This window comes from Rhinoraja longicauda, chromosome 2, assembly GCF_053455715.1.
Source record: "Rhinoraja longicauda isolate Sanriku21f chromosome 2, sRhiLon1.1, whole genome shotgun sequence".
NCBI lineage: Eukaryota > Metazoa > Chordata > Chondrichthyes > Rajiformes > Arhynchobatidae > Rhinoraja > Rhinoraja longicauda.
Window position 1 is genome coordinate 80,720,973 of NC_135954.1, and position 16,588 is coordinate 80,737,560.

The 16,588-nt window shown below is 40.3% G+C and overlaps 1 protein-coding gene across 2 annotated transcripts in view; it reads left to right on the plus strand.

The window, feature by feature from the left end:
• dgkb (diacylglycerol kinase, beta) overlaps positions 1-16,588 on the plus strand; it is a 506,131-nt gene that overhangs the window by 111,466 nt on the left and 378,077 nt on the right. For both annotated transcript variants that reach the window (XM_078421953.1, XM_078421946.1), the window contains exons 3-4: positions 8,193-8,269; positions 15,978-15,998. In XM_078421953.1, coding sequence (XP_078278079.1) covers positions 8,193-8,269; positions 15,978-15,998 — 98 coding nt within the window. The remainder of the gene's footprint in view (positions 1-8,192; positions 8,270-15,977; positions 15,999-16,588) is intronic.

Sequence of the window (16,588 nt, forward strand, 5' to 3'; positions counted from 1 at the left end):
CATCGGCATCTGTCAGTTAATTTCGGATGCCTGTGTTTAGAGTCATAGAATCATGCAGCATGGAAACAGGCCTTTTGGCCTAACTCATTCATGCAGGCCAAGGTGGCCCAACCAAGCTTGTCTCATTTGCCTCTGTTTGGCCCATATCTCTCTATACCTTTCCTATCTGTGTACCTATGTAAATGTCCTTTCAAATGTTGCTATTGTACCAACTTCAACTATTTCATCTGGCAGCTTGTTTCATATACCCCCCCCTTTGTGAACTTGGATCTCACAGTTTCCTGTCAAATCTTTCCCCTCTCACCTTAAATCAACACTCTCCAATTGATTTCCCTACTCTGGGTAAAAGACAGTGATTTCACCATATCTATTCCCTCATGATTTTGTACGCATTCACAAGATCACCCCTCAGTCTGCCGTGTCTTGAGGAATAATGTCTGAGCCTGCCCAACCTCTCCCTGTAGCTCCGGATCTTGAGTCCTGGTTGCATCCTCATAAATCTTCTCTGTAATCTTTCCAGCTAAATGGCATTCTTCCAGTAGCAGGGTGACTGAAACTGTCCACAATACTCCAGTTGCAGCCTCACCAATGACTTGTACAAATGTGACGTCATGTCCAATCTTTTGTACTTGGTTCCCTGACAGGTGAAGTTTAACATTCCGGAAGCCTCCTTTGCCACGCTATCCATCTATAATGCCATGTTCTGGAAACGGTGTACTTGTACTTCTAGATCCTATTGCTCCACATTCACTGTGAATGTCTTGTCCTCGTTTGATTCTCCTTGTGTTTGTTGGTTCATTTGCTGAATGAAATGACTGGCTGAAATTTAAATAGTTGAATGCCCCTCAATTTAATGTGGATTTGTTTTCATTGTTTCAATACTGAATACCAATATAATCATGGGGAAACAGGAAGATAGGATCTGTGAAATCTCCCTCAGTGGAAAAACAGAATTACTATCTATTTGTTTGGTCATGAGTCCAGGCTCTCAGTGCTCATTATAATAAGCAAACATATTTCATAATTTAAAATATGTGTAAAACTAAGTGAAAATTAGGAATTATATCAGTATTGTTTCACATGACTGCAGGTAAGTTGTTTTCATATTACAAGATTACTTGGGCATCCAGAATTTGTTATAGTGATATATTTTGTTGTGATTCATTTTTTAAATTCATTTGCTCAACCTTCAATTTGAAACAAAAATGGTGCTGCAGGACTGAGTTGATAACAGAAATGTGATCCTGAAATAAAAGCGGAAAATATGGGAAATACTGAGCATTTCAAGTAAAGCCTGTGGAAAGAAATGTAACATCTGAAATTGATCTTTCATCAAACTGGGAAAAATTAAGATTGAAACTGGTTTGAGACACAGAGAAAGGGGGCGGAGCTGTGGGAAGGGGGTTTGGAAGAAAGGATGGAGACCTGGAGAGAATGCAGGTCATGTAGGATTAATTAATTAGTTCATGTAAAGGAAGAATGTAAGAAGGAGCATAGGGTGAGTTAAACTCGTATTAAGGAAATATGAGAGGAAAATAATGATTGGATCAGGAGGAAAAATAAAGAGAAATATTTTTCTTATTTTTAAAATGCATACTTCAAATTATTAAAAACCTCAAAACAGTCTTCAATATTTAAGCAAAAACAAGTATTGTTTTAATTTTTAACCTTTCAGGGTTAGAAGGAACTGGCTTTGCAAAATAAAGTGATATTATTAAGAGCATCTTCACATAGTTCAATACAATCCTCGCTGCAACAAGTATATCCAGCTGTAGCAGGACAAATGCAGCAAAATGAAATAAATAAACAGACCTCAGGGGGTCATGCAGCATCGGTGAAGCCAAAAGATCCATGTTGAAGTTTTGGGTCAAGACATTGCATCGAGTCTGAGTGGAAGCAGAAAGGTTCCCAGTATATGGCAGTATGAGTAGAGGGTGGTGGGATAAAGACAAGTAGGTGATTGATGAAACCAGATGGCTAAAAGAGATTGGGCAGATGGGACTTGGTGTGGGGAGGTTGTGATGGGACAGATGTTGTAGGTGATAGATGGAACCAGTTGGTGAATGGATGGTGGTCAGATGGAACCAGATAATGGAGGGGGAAGATAGGTGAATGAAGTGAGACAAAAATTAGGTGGATGGGGGAGTGCATGTGGGAGGAAAATCCAGTGGATGCAGGTTACCTGAAATTGGAAAACTGAATGTTTCTACCATTGGGTTGTAAACTTCCCATGCTTGAAGAGGCTTGGAATAAAGGCTCTTCCATGTGGCCAAGAAAATGACAGACGTAGCTCAGGCCTCTTTGCTACCACTGTCTATCTCTTTGATCTTTGGGAAATGTGAGTGATTTCGGCAAATTGTTGAACCTGGTATTAGGCTGATGGTGAAATGTGATTTGCGTCAACTGCATCTTTCGGAGTATCTCTTCCTCACCACACTATTCACGCATTAATAACTCCATGAATGGTTTATCCCATTATTTACTTGTAAATTCTGGGCTAATAAAAACTGACAATAAAATAAATCCACATTATTGTGGCTATTTCTGTTTACACAACAAATTAGATTTGGGTATTGTTTTCAAATAAGTTCAATAATTCTCACCCTGAGGAAGCCATGGTATTTGGTTTAAAGACCAAAGTAATGATGATTAATAGCTCTCCTGTTGCTGCAGTATTCTGGATCAATAAAGCAAAACCAGAATGTAGCTCCCTAAACACCAGAGCAGCTATTGTCTGAAGAAAGGTTGAATCATAACCATATTCTTTGTTCATGCTTGACTTTCTACATTAATGGAAGGGTGTTGCAAAGCAATTCCAATGCCAACTTAAAGTGTAAACAGTTGGCAACAGCTGTTCTGATATTCTACACAACATCAGAAAATATTTTTTTAATACATGTTTTTTTCATTATTTAACATTTTACCCATTGCACATTGTGAATCCTGACTTTATTATGAACATAAAGACACAATAAAAGAGCATTGCATATTTTACAGTCACTAAGAACTTTAAAGATATTTTTGCCAGTGAGCATTTAAAAGTGGCATACTGAGAGGGATTTTCAATTTTCTACTCTAAGCTGCTTTCTCTTTGAAATATTTCAAATGTTTTCCCTGCTATTATTTTGGTAGGCAGAGCATTCTTAAATTGTTTCATTAGTTGATTTCTTCAACAAGATTGTGAAAATTGATATAATTGCACATTAAGTTGCAAGAAATAATTAAGAAAGGGGTAAAAGGATAGCTAAACATGATTTGTTGTTGATAACTGTTGCAAGAAGTTTGCCAGTTCACCTACGCAAATAAATTCCTCACACTCTTAGATTTGACACCACTGAGATAACTGATGATGTTTGCTTCAATAATCCAATAACTTGAGAAGAAGAATTGTTTTTCTTTCTAAAACAAAAAGCCCGAACTTTAAGTACTGCTTTTATTTTTGAGAAGCAGCTCTGTATTATTGAGATAATAAATCACAGGTGTTAGAAATACTGCCATTCTTTTCTCGTAACTGCTGATCACAATTTCAGCAGGGCATCCTGGAGGAGAAGAAATGGTTTGGAGGTCTTTTATTCCATTCAGTAAACTTCTGTGGATCTTCCACAGAAGAAACCGTTGGGCAATTGGCAGGACTCCCATTGAAATCTACCCCTTAATTGGTCCCATCATTTCCCATATTGATATCTGTCTATCAGCAAAAAGAGCAATGACCGGAAATTGGAGGCTCATAATTCCATTGAGGCTCCCAGCATGGAAATTGTGGATACTGTTTATTAATGGGGGAATTTCACTCCTCTCATGAGTTACAAATTGCACCAGTATTGAAGGAAACAAGGAGGGAGGGGGTCCATATCGGAAGAGGAGAAACATGAGAAGGTCTGGATACACGATATATTATGTCTTTCAATGACAAATGATCCTTTTATTTTGACCCCATTAATAACTGCTGTAATAGTCTCCCCATGGATGTAACTAACAATACATGGTAGTAAGTCATGCACAATCGAGCTGGCTCTTTCCTTTACTGAGCCCACTCTGTGTCTGTACTTTGGTTTTTGCGCTATCATGGTTCATTTTAATGAGAATAACTGATAATTCATTGTATATAAAACATTAAATATAGAACAAGCCCTTTGGCCCACAATGTCTGTGCCAAACATAATCCCAAGACCAACAGGCTAACTGTAATCTGCCACCCCTCCATTCTCTGCATATCAATGTCCTTATTTAATAGTCCCATAAATGGCACTAATGTATCTGCCTCTATCCCCACGCCCAGCAACACATTCTAGGCACGCAAAAAAATGTTGCCCTATGCGAATCTCCTTTTCACCTTAACGCCATGCTCTCTAGAATTTGATATTTACATCCTTGCAAAAAGGTTCTAACTCGACTCTATCAATGCCTCTCTTAATTTTTATTTATTGTTATTGCTGTTGCATGAAATTCTGCTTGTAAAGCTGCAGGAAGTAGGAACTTTGTTCCAGTTCATATCCTGTGTCTATGACAAATAAACACTCTTGAATTGGAGGATTATTGTGTTATCTTTTCAGAAAATGGCCTTTTGTCCATTGCTCCATCTAGTGGTCAGAAGAAAAACTGCAATAGCAGAAACAGTATTCATGGTGAATAAGGTTTAATGTGAGAGATGCAAGTTGGAGTAGGTGTGCCAGTCATGTCTGTGCCCAAATCAATAAGTTCATTGTGAACCTCGACAAAAACACACCACTTTCCTGTCCGAATCCTTCTTACTTGACTCGCTGGGAGTCAGATTGGATTTTCCCAGTCTGCAGTCATTTGAATGAGCAGTGGATAGCTGACCAATCTTGCCTCCCTGTGCAAGTCCCAGTTACCTGTGTTACTGGTGCATATCTTGAGCATTGCTTACATAAAACTTTATCCCAAATAGGAAGCAGAATGGACCAGGCAGAGGAAAGCTAGCTTGCTTGTGCATTGCCTTCTGCCATATATCATTAGTTATATCCACGGCCAATCTATTGTGGCAGACATTAATGAGGTCAGCTTGGTTGAAACAATAGACCATCCATTGAGTTTGAGTTGAGTTTAGTTTTTTGTCACGTGTACCGAGGTACAGTAATAATCTTTTGTTGCGTGCTAACCAGTTGGCAGAAAGACAATACATGATTATAATCGAGCTTCAGTGTACAAATACATGATAAAGGGAGTAACATGTATAATGTTTAGTGAACCCATTGCTGGTGAACCCATCGCTGGTGAACCCATCTGTATTTTTGGCCGATCACTAACAGCCCTGTTCCTCTCTCCTTTGGTCTAAATCTGTCTTCAGGAGTCAAGGAGTACAAGTACCTTGGAGTTTATCTGGACAGTAAACTGGACTGGTTCAGGAACACTGAGGCACTGTATAAGAAGGGACAGATCCGATTGTACTTTCTGAGGTCTGCAGTAAGATGCTGCAGATGTTCTACCAATCAGTGGTAGCCAGTGTCATCTTCTTTGCGGTCGTGTGCTGGGGCAGAAGGGCGAAGGCCGTGACGCCAACAGTATCAACAAACTCATCAGGAAGGTTGGCTCCGTCCTGGGTGTGGAGTTGGATTCATGGGAGGTGGTCTTGGAGGGCAGGATGCTCCTCAAACTGCAGAGCATCTTGGACAATACAGCTCACCTCCTCCATGACACACTGGTCAACCTGAGGAGTACCTTCAGCAACAGACTGGTTCCACCAAGATGCAACACAGAACGTCACAGAAGATCCTTTTTCCCTGTGGCTATAAAACTGTACAACTCCTTCCTCTTCTGTCATGGGGTAGACTGACTCCCCTCCCCCCCCCCCTCCCCAATCTTTGCACATCCGCAGCCTTGGACTTTCCACTCGTAACTTTAATTTCATGTTCATGTAGCTTGTTGTGTTTTGTGACTGTTGGCAGACCAATGTTCCTCCTGGGATAAATAATGTTGTATCGTATCATGTTATCTGAATGATCATCAGAAGAGTAGGCTGCTTGTTTCTCTTCCAGGTTCTTCCACACTTCAACAATTCCAATTGTGCACCTCCGGCTATAAAGCCATTTTATGCAAGTTTGTTCACAGTGCCAAGAGAATTTTGCAAATCCAAATGCATTTGTTTTTCTGGGTAGAATTTAATTTAATCACAAAAACGTTTGTTGAAAACAACATTACTGTGTTTAGTTGATGAGTTAGATAATTATATCTGTCAATTTCATTTTCTGGGGAATTAATCATTGGCTCTGAAGAAGAAAAAAATAAGAACAGTTTGTAATTTTGAAAAAGGCTGGTACAGTTGGCCCAGGGTACACATAATTGCAAATTAGCAGAAAGATGAGCATCTATGAGGTAGTCGAAGCTTATTTTCTTATGATGTTGACTAAAATACTGTACTATTGGTGTTCTTATCTCTGCTAAACTCACTTTTATTTTGCCATCTAAGTTCACTATTCTGCAAAGATTCATACAAAAGCAAATATACCACAGCTGTCATGAGCACAAAAAGCTGGAAACATGTATTCACATCAGACAATATCTGTAGGTAGGTCTTAAATCAGCTTTTAGGATCTATGACCTTTGTAACTTCAACGACCATGTGTTGAACAAAATATTTTTCTCCCTCAGAGCAGAACTGCGAAGGATTTCAATAATAATAGCAAATGATTATAGATGCTGTTCCATGTTCTGCAGTTTCCAATCTGTTCAACCATTAAGATTAAATGTGAATGATGTGAACTGTAAAAATTGTGAAACTTTGAATGCGGAAGCTACTCTCATTTTATTCATGCCCTTCCTAGTAGCTGTGTTGTGTTAGCGGAAAAGGCTCATTGCCTCCTTTGGGAGAGTACAATGCCAGTTGCATTCTTCATGGGCCACTTTTATAGGGGTGTGCTTTTGGACGATACCATTAAAGTCTGTCTTCTCCCCATTGGTTCTGAAAAATAAATCTTGTCTATGGAATCAATGTGCTCCAATGCTGAGAAATATATTCTGCACTATATCTTCCCATATGCTCTATCTTTTGTACTTGAGTTTGATCTGATTTTTTCGATGTGCGGTATATCTGATCTGTTTGGAAAGCATGCAAAAACAAAGCTTCTCATTGTACCTTGGTATACATAACAATATGAAAACCTAAACCGAATGCCCCCTTAAGCTCTTAACATAACACCTTGGCTCCCAGCATGCAGTAGTCTAGCTGATATTATGGTTCAATTTTGTCTTATGGCATCCATTGGTTAAAAAGTCGATTTGAACGTACAACATGAACTCGCATTAACATTCCTAAAAATATTCATGAACCATTACTTTGATTTTACTATTTTTATTACCTCTATTTGCATGGTTTGAGTGTTTTGTTTGATTTGCTATCATTTATGATAATTGTACTAAATACAATTATCATAAATGATAGCAAATCAAACAAAACACTCAAACCATGTTGTGTATGTACAATTGAAATGTTGGGAAACATAGAAAATAGGTGCAGGAGGAGGCCATTTGGCCCTTCGAGCCAGCAATGATGAAATTCAATGCTTTCTACCAATGGGTCATTCCATTAACAGTGACTATCTGATTGTTATGGTCATTGTCAGTACACATAACAATAATAAAGCTAAACCTGAAAAAAATACTGATAGTATTTTCTTCAGAATGACCCTCAAAACATCTTTAAGAAGAGCGGCAGTCACCACTCAAGAAGAGTTTTCATCGAAACTCTTCAGAACGCACAATAAAATATTTGAAGCACCATTGTCCTGGATACTCTTTCCTGGGTGGGGAAGATAGAATAGATTGTGTAGTTTTAAAAAAAGCAACCAGACATAAAATAGTTATAAAAAGTTATTTACTTGAACAGGAGGGAAACATTCCAGATGCAACAAGAGATTTGTTTTCCATATCCAATTTCATAACAGCAGGTATTGAATTGAATATATGTCAGCCCACTTGCTGGCAGCCTGCGTCTTATTATGAATGTTTTGGGTCTCATGCGTATGCCAATAAATATGCTCACATAGTTTGGTGCAGTTTTATTTTTGGTTGAGTAATTTGCTCTTTCAACTTTATTTGCTAAAGGATCCCAGGACTTTGGAACATAAAGTATTAAGAAAACCCACCATCTCCGACCAAATCAATCAGACAAATCAATCAGATTTTTCCTAGTTTGGAAAAAAATCTAAATATTTAAAACATTTCTTTCCATTCAGACTCCACAAAGAAGCTTAAGGATGTTCTAGAAGAATTCCATGGTGCTGGTGTGCTTGTGAAATACAATCCAGAGCAGGTATTTTATATTTTATTTCTTCCATTTATGACAAGAAATGAAAAAATGGATTTGTTTAAATTCTGAGATTGCAAGGAAGATTGGATTGTTTTCTCACCCGCAATGTCAAGTATATTTGTTTTACACCACTGAATGACTCTTTGGCCACTTTTGAAGATACAGATCAGACTATTCCTTCTAGGACTGATAACAAATGTAAGCCTGAATAGTTAACTGTCACTGGTTCATTTATCTAGAAAGCATTTGTAATCCAGTTGAGTCTATGGCATTTTTTCAGATACTGGACAGTAAATTGACAGTGTGATATCATGAGAGGTAGAGTAATAGAGGGGAGACACATTTCCTCCCGGTGGATGCAACAAGGACTACAAACTATCATGGCTGCCAGCAAAAGACTACAAAACCCATAGTCAGCAGGGCTGCCTGCCCTGCTGACACTGATTGCTGCTGACACTGATTGCTGCTGATTGCTGCTGACACTGATTGCTGCCCAGCTGAACCAGATGAGCTGATTGCCTCAGTGAAAGAGCTAAAAGGGAAGGGAAGCAATATATTTAAAGAGAGACAACGACTGGAGCAAAGAGGGAGAGAAGCAGTGTTTGAGTTATATCTTTGTAAGAAGGCAGCAAGCTACAGTTTTGATTTAACTACCTGTTTTGGTTTTGTGTACCTGTCTGCAAACAATTAAGTTTACCTGTTTTTGGAAAAGACTAAATATATGGAATTTAAGTTTGAAAACAAGAACTTTTCTGTCTTCATTTCCGGCACCCATACCTCCCAACCTTCAAGAGAAAAGCTCCCGACCTCTCAAGACATCACAACAGATTTATTGAAATGAATGTGAGAGCTAAAATGTACAAATGATACATTGCTATGGAGATATAGGAATTGCAGATGCAGGAATCTTGAGCAAAACACAAAGTGCCAGAATAACTCAGCAGGTCAGGCAGCATCCGTCGAGAGAATGGATAATTGGGTGAGGACCCTTCTTCCTGGTTACTCCAACATTTTGCTATTATATTGCTATACCTGTATATGTCTGTCATGAATCACACTTGTTTAGTTTAGTTTAGAGATACAGTGCGGAAACAAGCCCTTCGGCCCACCGGGTCCGCACCGACCAACGATCCACGCACATTAACACCATCCTACACACACTAGGGACAATTTACATTTATACCAAGCCAATTAACTTCCAAACCTGCACGTCTTTGGAGTGCGAGAGGAAACCGAAGATCTCGGAGAAAACCCATGCAGGTCATGGGGAGAACGTACAAACTCCGTACCGACAGCACCCGTAGTCAGGTTCAAACCCGGGTCTCTGGTGCTGCAAGCGCTGTAAGGCAGCAACTCTACCACTGCACCAGCGTGCCGCCACCATGTTCTTGGTTGTTACTTTCATTTTTCATATTTTCTGCAGAATCTTTGTTGCTACTTCATTGATGAATTCCTTTCATGAAAGATCTATTCACAAAAGTTGAAAGAGATGTCATAAGGACAAAGTTAGTTTCAGTGTTTAATATCAGTTGCAGCCAGCCATGTCTGTCCGTGGGCGTGGGGAAGAGAGTGGAAGTTTTGTTGCCTCCATCACAGTGAAGGGGTGTTTGGAGTCACTGTGATGGACGTTTGTGTTGGGGTCATGTTTCTTGTGTTCTTTTTTTTTTGTGTGACTGCTATGTAATTTTGTTCGGTACCTTAGTCCAGCGGGAAAAGCAGCATCTCTGGAGAGAAGGAATGGGTGACGTTTTGGGTCTTGACCCTTCTTCAGACTGAAGACCCAAAACTTCACCCATTCCTTCTCTCCAGAAATGTTGCCTGTCCCACTGAGTTACTCCAGCATTTTGTGTCTATCTTCGATTTAAACCAGCAACAGCAGTTCTTTCCTGCACACATTCATGTTTATGTTATTCAAAGATTCAGGTCACACCATTGAAGGAGAGAGTAAAGGAAATGATTATTTGAAATTCTGATAGCTTGTCAGATATTTATCTCTGGTCAGCCATACTGCAGTTAGTGCAATGCAGTGCACTACCTCTTTGTAATTCATCCATTGAAATCATTGAAATAAATTTTGGAAGCAGATGGATTTTCTCTCAGGAAGGCCGAGCATACATCTGCCACGATAACCGTTGGTATCGGCACACCTAAGACTGGTGGAACAAGTGACGCTCCTCCTGTGATCTTCTGTTCAAAGCAGGCATAAAATACATTGAATTCATCGTGGAGGGACCCATTTTTGCCGTGATACTGCCAGCCGTTATGCTGGGTATTTTTACTGATACTGCCTGCCTGATATTTTTCATACCCACAGATTGTGGCTTCTGCATGCTCATTATAGCATGCAGACTTGCCGCATTCTGTGGATATGAAAAATAGATAGATTAGTACACTGTGAAGAGACCACAGAATCTGCAAAGGGCAGGTAAAGTAAGTGGGAAAGAACTTGATAGATGGAGTACATTAGGAGGTTAGCAAGAATGGGGAAAAAAGCACAAAAAGAACGAGACTGCAACTGTGTAATACATAAGGAACTGGTGGTCCGAGTACATCATTCACTCTAAGTGAACATGCAGGTACAGAAATAAGGCTGATGATCGTCCCCTTACTCTGTGTGTAACACAGGTAGAAATAAAGCAATACACTGCGATATTCAATGCTGTAATGGCGCCATCGTCGTGGCTATCCCTCGAAGTTGAGGATGATAGTCTACGTTCTGATGTCAGAATGAAGACGCCTGTGCATGTGTTTATTTAACGTGTACTTGATGTTGCACTCCAAGAAGCTCACGGTCCTTCACAAATCAATCAACTAATTCCAATGACAAGGGAACCAGGATGATTGGATCTGATAGATTTGTTGCAGCCCTCATCCTCCTTCACAGCCATTGAGTTCAAGATAACTTTGTCCGCCGTTGGGGTCTTGTACGTTGGATCGTGCTTAGTCTGGACCCTGATCCTTGACCTTACCGCCATGGGTGGCCCTACCAGAAGCTAGTGCTTCCGACGGCATCGCTCTCGGAATCATGGGGGCACGCAAGCCTCTTCACCGCAACAAGGTGAACGATCCGAAGAGGTAATGGCACCACACGTATGCTTAGGACATTCATTTACATGCAATGCAAAAACAGGAGTAGGATGGGAATTTATACAGTGTGCAGCTTGAATCTTCTCTGTGTAATGAGTACATACATTTGTTTTATCTTCCTACACATCTCAACAATGTGGTGAATGAATTCAGTTAATCAAAGACAATGATGGATTTGATAGCCTAAGACACATTTCATTCCCCTTTCTATTCACCTCGTGTGTTGAAAATTCATAATCATTACATTTCATGTGGAAAACATGACTTTTATAAACATAACTCACTCTCTTTGTTTAATGGGAAGAATTGCCATATGTGGGTTTTTGCATGTGTTCGGGCTTTTATTGAGCAAGAGATTAAACTGATGGTCAAGTGAAAATTACTAGCTTCAGAGCTTCTTCTCAATGCAGTTGCAAACCTATTGGAATGTAATAAAGTGGAGGTTGTTAAGTAGCATTCCCAACACATGAGCAGCTCATCACTTTTATTAGCTTGGTATAATCTACTTGCCAACGTCCTCGTGGGGCTGTTGCCTTGTTGCATTCTCTGACTCCAGGGCAATTTGTATGTGTTCTGCTCAACATTCATTTGCATATTGCTGAATGCAAATCTGGCCTGAACCAATGCTAATCAGGCAGCATTTAGATTTGCCTTAAAATATTTACAGTCAAAAAGATTTGGAGTGGCAATTTAATTTGGTTCCTAATTAAGACAACGACAAATAAAATATCACAAAAATCAGCCTCTAAGTAAAAGTGCCAGTCAAATCACAGAATTATACTGCATGGACACGGGCCACTTGGCCAACCTTGGCCTCATCCAACAGTGGGCATCCTTCTGTATTAATGCCATCGTCCATCATTTGGTCCATTGGGCTTTATGCAGAACCAATTCAAGTATACATCTTGACTCTTCTTAAATGCTGTCAGTGACCAAGTTTGAACCACACTCTGGTACAAGAGGGATAGCTTATTTGACTTTGACTATTATGAGCAACTTGGGAGTGTGTTGGTCCACTGTGTGCTAAAGCCACAGGAAATGATGGGTTTTTAATAAATACTCTTGTCTACTTACCGTGGAAGACGTGAAAGCTAGTGAGTTCAGGAGAGGGAACAGTGATATCCTGGATTATTACAAAATTGGAGGTCTTGAACTGCATAAAGAGGGATAAATCTCTGGGGCCTGAACAGGTGCCTTTTCAGATGTTATAGGAAGCAAGGCACTGGAGGCTAGTTAATGCGATGCATTTATGTAAGAAGGTCAATAGGGATAAACAAGGGTACTACAAGCTGGTGAGCCTTCCATCAGTGGTGCAAAAATTCTTGGAAAGGATTCCAAGGGACAGGATTTATTTGCATTTGGAAAGGCAAGCTCTGATTAGGGATAGTCAGTACGGCTTTGAGCATCGTAAATTGTGCCTTACGAGTTTGATTGATTTTGAAGAGGTGGTTGAGGATTGACAAGGGTAATGCATTGGATGTTGTCTATATGGACTTCAGCAAGGTGTTGATAAAGTTTGATGGTAAGCTAGTACAGAAGGGTAGAACACATGGGATCCAGGGCTTGAGATGGCCTTTTAACATAATATTCCCACTCTTATGTTGTGCATTTCAGCTAATAACATAAAGCCACTTGTGCACCTTTCGAACCACCTTGTTGACTTGGTCTGTTCCCTTTAAAGATCTACACACCTGCACACTGAGGTTCCTTTATTCTTCCTGTTTATTATGTTTTCCCTTGGCTTGCTGCATCTTCCTAAATGCATTACCACCGACTTCACTGTATTAAGTTTGATTTGGCCTAGTCCTGTTCATCTCATCAGACCATCAATATTTTCCTACAATCAAAGCCTCTGTCCACCCTGTTAATCATGGCTATTTTTTTGTATCATTCACACCATCATTTTTAAGGCCTCAAAGGCTTGCTAATGAGCAGAATTGTACAGACTCACAAAAATACATCCATGGGATAGGGCTATTTTTGTGGATGAGGCTTGATTCCAGTGATGCTTTGATGGCACAATGACAGCATCCGTGAAACTGGAATTACACAACATAACTTTCTCTTTAAGTTGCATTTTGCACTATTTACGCTGTTCTTGGAAGAATCGCAGCAAAAAAATGGTAATTCCAGGTAAAGAATTTCAGTAGAAAGTTATACACACACACACATGTAAGGGGTTTCAGCGCCGAGCTTTCGCCCGACCTAAGGTCCCCGTGCCTTGCTCTGATCCCTTGACCAGGCCACGCACACTGGTTCCCCATGAGTGGTTCGACCCACTCACCCCCTACGGTTCTAGACACTGGACTTAGATGCAGGAGCGTTTATAGTGCAGAAAAATTCCACCAGACCAGATTTTAAAACCAGGGTTTAAATGAAAAAGGCTTTTATTGAGCGCTTGGGACTATTGTCCATGAATACTTATACAGTTCTATAAGACATGTCTATAAAACACATACCGAATCACATGAATACTTATAACTATGAATCATAAAACACACACAGTTTTACAAGACATATACACGATTGTAAGATGGGGAACGTACGACACATCGCAAAATTGACCAACACATATTTTAATACACACCCAATGTTTATTCACAACCACCCTCCCCTCTACACTAAACTATGTCCAGGATATGTAGGATTTGGAGTACATGCTCACCATGGGGCTATTACTGGGGTTACTGGCTGTTCGTTTTGCAGTATTTCTTCTCGAGTTGCGTGCCTGTTCCTCTCTCTTGCATCCGTTCTTCTTGCCTGTCGTTTCTTCCTCCTGCATTCGTTTGACTTGCTTCCTTGCATCCAGTTTTTCTTGCCTGCTTGCGTTCCTTGCAGGTTTTCTTCTTGAGTTTAAAACCCAAAAGTCATGGCCAGTTATACTATTCCTGACCCGTCCTATCTCCCGCCATATCTTGGAATCTCTTTGTTCAAAAAGATATGTATGAGTTTTCTTCTGATCTGCACTTATGTTCGGAGATACCGGGGATGGCCAGACGGTGTTAATTGGTATTTCGTTGTGAGGTGATGGGTGTTAACTGGTTTCCCATCACCTACCAGGTAGTTTTCTATGGGCTATTGTGCCCCCTCACCGAGATGAACTGTTTAGGTCGGCTTGGGGCATTGTGAGTATGCTGACGTCAGCGCCCCAGTGTCTGGACTCCGACCTGGTTTCGTAGGTTTCTGCATGGCCAATACCCATCCTTTGTTCTGGCCGTGGCTTTGCAGAAAACCTAGAGACTGGGTTGTAAGGTTTTTACTTTTTGTGGCTGGTCACGCGGTCCTGCGGCCATTTTAGGACCCACGGATTGTGACATCCTTTGTTAATCTGACCGCAGCCTTTCTCCGCTATCAGCCCCAGTCTCTCGTTTAAAATGTCCAAACTGCAGCTCTTTGGTTTGGTGTTGCTTTCAGAATGAGGGAAAACTTCTCAAATCTTACACACACACACACGCACACGCACACGCACACGCACACACACACGCGCACACAAACACACGCGCACACACACACACACACACACACACGCACACACAGATGCACCCACAGACGCACACACAGAGGCACAGAGCACACAGATTTATTCACTTAAAATATTCATTTTGCATTATAGATGCAAAATATAGATTTGCAAAATATTCAATTTGCATTATAGCAACAAGATGGATCGACTGGGCTTATATACACTGGAATTTAGAAGGATGAGAGGGGATCTAAAAAACCATATCAAATTCTGAAGGGATTAGACAGGCTAGATACAGGAAATATGTTCCCCATATTGGGGGTGGCCAGAAGCAGGGGTCACAGTTTTAGAATAAGGGGTAGGCCATTTAGGACTGAGTAAGGAAAAACCTTTTCACCCAGAGAATTGCAAATCTGTGGAATTCTCTGCCACAGAAGGCAGTGGAGGCCTAATTCACTGGATATTTTCAAGAGAATTAGATATAGCTCTTCGGGCTAAGGCGATCAAGGGATATGGGGAGAAAGCAGGAACAGGGTACGGATTTTGGATGATCAGCCATGATCATGTTTCTACATCACAGAATACTTAAAGGCGAAACAATTATCCTTTTGCAATTAAAACATATCAAGAATGAAACACATATCAAACATGTCCTAAAGGAACCATAGAATAAGCATAATGCGCAACTTGACGTGATTCCACTTTAGAAGCGGAGAAAAATAACTTTTAGAAAATTCACAGATGGAAAAACTACGAACTTCAGAATTGTTGAGTGTGCTTAGTGTGGGGAAAAAATGATGCTTGCGCATTTTATACATTTACAGCAGTTCATTATGGTAGTAGGAATAGAGTCATGCATTTTGGTAGTATGAATAAAGGTGTAGTCTTTCTAATTAGCGAGAAAATCCAGAAATCCCTGTCATTTAATTTGATGCCAGACCCAAATTTCCTTTGTTTGACCCATTTGTATTCTTTGCATTACTATTGGTAGTTCCAAATCTCTTCCCAACAGTCCTTATTGTTCATGGCCTTGATCTTTAAATGAACACACGACTCCTTGCCATTGTGTCTATTCCTCCATTCCTCTTTTCTTGTTTAACTTTAAATATCATTCCTTCTACTAACCTATTTCTTACTCTTTTTCTCCAAACTGCTGTTCAGAAGGAGGATATTCTGAGTCAAGTAAGTGCTTCACATTTAAGACTGTATCATGTGTTGTGATGGGAGAATAATATGGAAGCATGCCCTATGTTTACTTGGCCATTAGGGCAATTGGATGTGTGGTATGATGTAAAAATCAAGGAATCTAACTGAGGAAGGACATTCTTGCTATTGAGGGAGTACAACATAGGTTCACTAGGTTAATTCCCGGAGTGGCGGGACTGTTGTATGTTGAAAGACTGGAGCGACTGGGCTTGTATACAATGGAATTTAGAAGGATGAGAGGAGATCTTATTGAAACATATAAGATTATTAAGTGATTGTACATGCTAGAGGCAGGAAACATGTTCCCAATGTTGGGGGAGTCCAGAACCAGGGGCCACAGTTTAAGAATAAGGGGTAGGCCATTTAGAACGGAGACAAGGAAAAACTTTTTCACTCAGAGAGTTGTAAATCTGTGGAATTCTCTGCCTCAGAAGGCAGTGGAGGCCAATTCTCTGGACACTTTCAAGAGAGAGTTAGATAGAGCTCTTAATGATAGCAGAGTCAGGGGGTATGGGGAGAGAGCAGGAACGGGGTAGTGATTGTGGATGATCAGCCATGATCACATT